Source organism: Xyrauchen texanus, chromosome 3 (genome assembly GCF_025860055.1).
Source record: "Xyrauchen texanus isolate HMW12.3.18 chromosome 3, RBS_HiC_50CHRs, whole genome shotgun sequence".
NCBI classification, from domain to species: Eukaryota; Metazoa; Chordata; class Actinopteri; order Cypriniformes; family Catostomidae; genus Xyrauchen; species Xyrauchen texanus.
The window spans coordinates 29,924,335-29,931,694 of record NC_068278.1 but is presented as its reverse complement, the minus strand read 5'-3'; the positions used below and the strand labels follow the sequence as shown (position 1 = coordinate 29,931,694).

The window sequence follows — 7,360 nt, the reverse complement described above, 5'->3', positions numbered from 1 at the left end:
CAACTTAAGTTTTGTTGTTTGAGTTCACTTAAACTGTAACACTGTGGCACTATCTAATCATTCCTCTGATTGTTTGAGTATCCCATCCAGCCCAATTGGATGATGAGTTTAGGGTAGGACTGTATGTTTGTACAACAAATGGAAGACAATGTTGATTTCAAAAGAAGTAAAAGTAAACATTCTCGAGGTTACCCAGGGCATGGTTCATAATAGAAATCCATGTTTACTTTTTGTGGCCTTGGTGTTTTGCTTCAATATAGACTGCTTGCCTTACATGCTTTACAACCACAATACAAGCCCACCACAATTAGAAAAACTGTTTGGGAATGTTGATAAGAGAGATTTAACTTTCAGCAAAGGTTAGATGCTTTGATTTCACTATAAATAAAAAAAAAACCTCATGCTGCATTTTACTGACCTACTTCCAAGAAAAAATAAGAATTCTGCTTTAATAGAGTTTTTTTTACACTGAGAAAAAGGTTATTTTTTTAACACAAAGAGTTCTTTCAATTAATATGTTATCTTTAGAGATAAAAAAAAAATATTAATGAGGTGAGTAATGGTGTTAATGTCGATAACCAGTGCTTGTGTAATAATGATAGCCTTTATCCGAGACTGTTTTATGTGATTTAAATTAAATCTATAAATCAGCAGTTGGGTTTCAATATAGTGATATGTAGACTGCCTGTTAATGCTTTGAGACATATTTACTCTGCCGAACTGGGGCATTAAAATTCTGTTTTCCATCAGACAAGTGGTGTTTTTTTTAGGGCATCGCAGCTTTTTTATGTGTTCACTGACATTTCAGGTCATACTTCTCGTGTCCAATGTTGACTTGATCGATTCACTCAATTCACTAAAATTATACAAATATATTAATCTTAATGGCTATAGGGGGCGGGTGGTGGAGGACAACAACTTCATTGTTTAGTTGCCTTGTCTGAATATTTAAATAAAAATTTGAATATGACACATTTGAATTTAACATTTGAATGGGACATTTGAATGTTTCAAACAGTCATTTTCCTTTGAAAGATGTCTCTCTCACTCACACTCTTTCTTTTTCTCTGGGAAATGCATATGTTGATTCATATTGGGCAAATAAGAGTTGGACCTCCTTTTGGGGCTTAAAAATGTATTTGTGTCACGTGGTTGTTAAAGTACACGTGTTCATGTCTGTGTAAAGGTCACTACAGGTTACTTAGTGCTTGCCTAATAAGGAGTGATTTGTTTTGCTTGACTAATCTATGGACTTTCAGATTGAGCAACATCACTGGAGACTGACAATGCAGAGAGCACAGGAAAGTTGAAGAAAGAAAGAGGGAAATTAAATGAGTAGAGAAAACAACATAGCATAAAAGTAGGTGAGGGGGATTAAATTTAACGAAGGCAGGAGGATAGTATCCCAAAACAAGTTGCAGCAAGTTATATGTGGAGATTGAAAGTAGTGAGTGAGCGAGTGGTTTTGCCTGCCAATTTCTGGCCAGAGTTAAAGATCGAAACTCTATCAAAACTTTGACAAACAAACTGTGCAAGAGAGAAAGCCTACTGATTACTACGGTTGGAGCCCAGAGATAATGACTTCTGATGAGAGAGAGTGAGAGCACAAAGACTGAGAAAAAAAGAGGGGACACCTGAGAAGACGTAGCGAGAGGGAGGACAGTGGATCATTATGGGAGTCAAATGCAAGGCTTGTTCAGCCATTGTCCTCATCCTCCTTTTGCTTGGCTCCATGTGGCTATGTAAGTTTTCCCATTTTTCTGCTTGTTTTCTATTATGTTTCTTTAGTACACTGAAAATAAGTGGTTACCTGTAATTGTTACCTCAAGGGAATATTTCCACTTTTTATATCCCATAAAAATTACATAAGTTGGTAAAACCTAATTTGTCAAGTAGATTTTTTTCATATTAAATAACACATTTGAATAGAATAATACCAGTTTATTTAGATCTTACCACATGAAGCATGTTTTTACAGTGCAGCCTTGCTGTTGTATATCTGATTGTGTGAATATGTTTATAGTTGCACTTAGTTATGTTATATGCTCTTTTTGATCTGTGGCATGGAAGCAACATCATTCAAACACAACAGTTTTCATTTGCATTCACTTTTCGCAGTCAGCCATGATTATTTTAATCCATGAGTGAAAGTGGCCAATAATAGGGCAGCTTTTCAGATTAAGCAAGTAGTATTCTGCCAGTCATGTGATCCTAAATTGGGAACCCCCATTAGGGGACCTTCTTCATGTAGAATAAAACAGTTTTAGTTGTTACCGATGCATGGTTTTACTCGATTTTAAAAATGTATTTCAAAATTACTATTCATTTCTTTACGAGTAAAACTTTTGAATGAAGAAAACATTACTGATTATTCCAGTTCATCTGGCACATTCCAAAGCTACATCATCTTGCTTTGTGGATGCCGTAATGTAATTTTGAAATTGATATCGTAGGAGTTATTTGGATCAAAAACGTGTAAACTTCATTTAAACAACATTTAAAACAATTGTATTTGTTTTGTATATGAAATTTGTTTATACATATCTGTAGACTTTGTTGATTTTGTGTTATACTTTTTGTTTTGTAGTTTTGCCAATTTTGTAGTTTAGCAAAATTGACCGAGCTTAACTTCTCGAATTTAAACATGACCACAAACATTCATGAAGTTCATGACAGAGTTTAAGGTATGAATGAGTGTTATATTCATTCATATTTTAGATAAATCAGAATTATTATCTACACTGAAAAAAGTGTTAGTGTAAAATGTGCTTCATGTTGTAACCTCTAAATGAACTTTTTTTTATTCAAGCCAAAATATTATTTAACATCATGAAATCAACCTGTTTACATTAGGTTACACTAACAAAGCTACATGTAAGGGTTAGATCAGGTAGAAATAAGGTAACAATTGCAGGGTTCTACTTTTTACAGTGTATTTGGAAAATAAAAATGGGAAAAGCCACTATAGTTCTATTGTGCATTTTCTAAAACAATTAAAAAAGTACCTAGCTCATGTTCTCCATACACTTTGAAGGTTTAACTGTGTGATTTGAACATTCTAGAACTTCCCTACTACAGTCTCAATCTCAGAGACTCAGTAAAAATGTATTCATTTCAAAATAAATACTTACATTAGATAACTTTATCTCATGCTGATCATTACGTTATGCATGATGATTTAATGTCATCGTGTTTCGCCAATCTGCATCTTTTTCCAATATTCCTATCTGTTTATATTACATTTTTCTCCCCGTTACAATCTTTTTTTGTTTCTCATAATCTGCCTTTCATTGTAGATGGGCGCCTGGACCACCATCTGGGTACTTGTCTGAAAAGTTATATTCCGAAAAACAAGGTAAGAGTGGACAAATACAGAGAGAACAAACTATCATCTAAGTGAGGCTGTTAATAGGCCATTATAAGTCTATAGGTCTATGTGTGCTATCAAGAACTTTGCCCATTTATTATCACTCATTTATGAAATCACTCTCAGTAATATGTCCTTGCTTAACCCACACTTTCCATATCTCTATTTTTCTTAGGCTGTCTCTTTGAACAGAGTTAACAGTTCAGAGGAAGGTGAAGCTGCACTGAAGGTGTGTCCTGGTCAGAGGTTTCAAGTTGCTAATTTGCTGGCTTACATGAAGTCTGCACCAGTCTCCACCAATGATGTCCTGCTAAAGCCGTATCTGGCAAGCTGGGATGAGCTCATCAAGTATGTTAACATAAAATTAAAGGAATGTTCCTGGTTCAATACAAGTCAATCTCAATCGACAGCATTTATGGCATAATTTTGATTACCACAAAAAATGGTTTCGATTAACTTTGTTTAATTAAAACAAATTTGAAATTAAAGTAAGGCTTTTATAATGGATGTGAAAGGGACACATCCATAAAAATTACGTTAAAATACACACTGTTTCAAAAATAAATCCATATGACATAAACATTATACTTGTTAATATGATAAATTCAGGGGTTTAACAGAGTTTACCAGATTACAGCATTTACTGGTGTTGGAAAATTGGATGTAACTCTATACAGAAAATGTTAGTGAGCAATTTTCATCAAGGTAAAATCATGTTAACGCATATAATGTTTACGTCTTGTGGCTATACTTTTAAAGAATTGTGTATTTTAATGTTAAAGTTTTGGCCCCATTCACTTCCATTGTTAGTGCCTGACTGCAATTTTTGAATTTCAGTTGATCTTTTATATAAATTAGGGATGAGAATTTTTCCACAAATGCTCATCCATATCATCCATACCATACATGCATATCATGATACATACTTATGATGATATGCATCATACATAGATATCATCATAAGTATAAAATCAAGAAATCTAAATAACTAGTTAAAAAAACCTCTCCTCTTCTACCTTTAAGGTTTATGGAAGCCTTGGGGCCAATGGTGGGTATAATTTCTCAAGAAATTGAATCAAAGATAACTGTCATCCGTGATCTAACCCAAAAACATGAGAAAGAAGCAGAGAAGAGAATGAAAGACAAAAAAAGAGTGACTGTGGGAAGAGACAGGGGCATTATTATACCTCATAAAAGATTTTCAAACTCCTCTAAAATGAATCACAAACTCTCAGATGGCACATCTGGTTACATTTCTATTCGGTCAATGATTAAGTGGGAGTTGAAGAATGGTTTGGTAGACTTCCAAAAGTACACAATCTCAGGCTGCAGGACTCTGCTGCGTTTGCATCGTGCTCTGCTCTGGCTCCAAAGCTTTCTACAGGAACTGGGGAAGGATGCACCTGAAGGAGGGCATCTAAGAAGACCTTCTGACCTCTGCAAAGAGACCTACCAGCATACACTGGCCAAACATCACACATGGTGGGTAAGGAGAGCAGCAGAACTGGCCTTTCTGGCCATGCCTGAAAGACCTTATTTCTACCAATTGGTATGTGTGGAAACACAGGAAGAAGCAGCTGTGGTGCTGGACAGAGTGGTGAGAGCAATAGGAGAAGTATACGAGAGAACTGAGGTAGCTCTTAACGAACACAAAATGCTGGATCTACCCTGAACACAAAAAGAGAGATGAAAGATAATGAGAAGAACTGTCAGGACCACGCTTGCCATTGATGAGTGTGGTACACAAACACCAACCTGTTGGCTTGGGTATATGAACATGAAACCAGTAGGATTGGAAATTTAGAGAGAGCTGAAGAGCTGTGAAACACATGACTGGGACTTTTAAACCCTTATGAGGATAAAGGGAGACCCAGAAGGCTTATTTGCTTTAGGTCTTACTGATATACTCAAAGAAAGGTCAATTTTCTTGAAGAATTATTAGTGACCAGAGAATTGTTTGTTTTCTGTAAGTAAAAGAAGTAGCCAATTGAGAAAACAATCGAACAGACTTCACTAGCAAACATTTAGCTGCTAAAAAAACTGAACACACAATATACTTTGAGCTGATGCAGAAATATGTTAATGAAATGCACTATGATCAACACTTGAACTTCTTAAAAGGGTGGGCTAAGAATGTCCTTTTTTATAAATGGTTCATAATAAGGTATGGATTGGTTTACATATAGTAAAATTGAATTACATCTCATGTATTTCTACACTGAAGCACATATAACAATATAAATAAAGACATAACCTATTTCTGTGTACAGAAACAATAGAGAAAACGGACAATTCCACCTGGTAAACATGCTGTGCTCACTGTGTGTCAGCTGGTTTCCTGCAGGTATTGCCCCCACATCTTTATTTGTCAAAAGATGGAAAAGATTCAATTTATTTATATACTTTCACCTACTAAGACTGTAACTAAAATTACTTTTCAAAACATATTATTACAGATATCATGCATGTATCTTTAAACATACAGTAGACATCAGACCTTACCAAAGTCCCATACAGAAAGCAATGAATTGATTCTTGTGATTATATTAGCACAGACATCATGATAGCACTTGTCGATTGTGAAAGATACAGCAATGCAGGCACAGCAAAACTGAGGTGCTTAATACATTGTACTATGGCAGACTATGTTATAAAATAGCAAAAATGTTGAAAATGTTTCAACAGGAAAAATATTTGTATAACTTTTATAACTGTGCAACTGATACCTCATTACTGTTCAGGAGAAATTAAAGTCTCACACACAAAAACTTGTTTTTATATAATTGTGAGGACTCTACATAGACTTCCATGCATTTTATATAGATCAAATGATACTTTCTATCCCCTAATCCTACCCCTAAACCTAATCCTCACACAAATCTTTTTACATTTTTCAAAAAAACATGGTGTAATATATTTAATAACCATTTCCCTCATGAGGACCGCTGGCTGGGCCCCACAAGTTAGGTGATCTCAGGTCTTACTATACTTGTGGGGACATTTGGTCCCTACAATGTAGGATAAACATGAACACACACACACTTTTGTTTACTTGGCTTAAAGAGGAAATTGCATATTGATTTTTATTATCAGTAGCTTCCTAAAAACTCTTTCAAGGGTGGAAAAAGTAAATACTTGAGGTCCATTAGAAAACAGTCAGGTTTCAAGAGGTGGCTCTGAAATCAAAGCATGGTCCAAAACAAGCAAAAAATAGCTACTATCACATAGTCTAAAACAACTTGTCTGTCGGTGATGTCTGGTAAGCACCTGCCTTACAACAGGCCTATAATCCCTCAGTCCAGCCTCTCTCAGCCTATTGCGGACAGTCTGAGCACTGATGGAGGGTTTGTGCATTCCTTTTGTAACTCGGGCAGTTGTTGTTGCTATCCTGTACCTGTCCCGCAGGTGTGATATTCGGATGTTCCAATCCTGTGCCGGTGTTGTTACACTTGGTCTGCCTCTGTGAGGATGATCAGCTGTCCTTCCTGTCTCCCTGAAGCGCTGTCTTAGGCATCTCACAATACAGACGTTGCAATTTATTGCCCTGGCCACATCTGCAGTCCTCATGCCTCCATGCAGCATGCTTAAGGCATGTTCACACAGATGAGCAGGGACCCTGGGCATCAGTAGAAAGGTCTCTTTAGTGTCCTAAGTTTATTTAACTGTGACCTTAATTGCCTACCGTCTGTAAGCTGTTAGTGTCTTAATGACCGTTCCACAGGTGCATGCTCATTAATTGTTTATGGTTCATTGATCAAGCATGCAAAACATTGTTTAAACCCTTTACAATAAAGATCTGTATAGTTATTTGGATTTTTACAAAATTATCTGAAAAGTTTATATGCAATATAATATATATACTGTGTGTGTGTGTGTATATACAGTATATATATAGAATGTGCTGGTTGATTAGAGTGTGTAGAATGTGAATGTGGTCTGTGGTGTGGTGATCTGGTAGGTATCCATTCTGACTCTTACTCAAAACATTGTGCT

General features: G+C 35.8%; 1 protein-coding gene across 1 annotated transcript; it reads left to right on the top strand.

Annotated features, from left to right (window-relative positions):
- Window positions 1–1,270: 1,270 nt before the first annotated feature.
- On the top strand, window positions 1,271–6,148 carry LOC127631174 (ceramide-1-phosphate transfer protein-like). Its single transcript, XM_052109201.1, has 4 exons — window positions 1,271–1,742; window positions 3,297–3,355; window positions 3,543–3,715; window positions 4,391–6,148. Exons 1-4 carry the CDS (start codon window positions 1,673–1,675, stop codon window positions 5,037–5,039), a joined length of 951 nt encoding a protein of 316 aa, XP_051965161.1. The 5' UTR covers window positions 1,271–1,672; the 3' UTR covers window positions 5,040–6,148.
- The last annotated feature ends 1,212 nt before the right edge of the window (window positions 6,149–7,360 follow it).

What these genes read in the sequence shown, in the direction of transcription:
- LOC127631174 (XM_052109201.1), top strand. Translation starts at nt 1,673, where the DNA reads ATGGGAGTCAAATGCAAGGCTTGTTCAGCCATTGTCCTCATCCTCCTT. An exon ending in GCTTGGCTCCATGTGGCTAT is followed by an intron (nt 1,743 to 3,296) that starts GTAAGTTTTCCC and finishes CTTTCATTGTAG; the next exon opens with ATGGGCGCCTGGACCACCAT. An exon ending in GTTATATTCCGAAAAACAAG is followed by an intron (nt 3,356 to 3,542) that starts GTAAGAGTGGAC and finishes TATTTTTCTTAG; the next exon opens with GCTGTCTCTTTGAACAGAGT.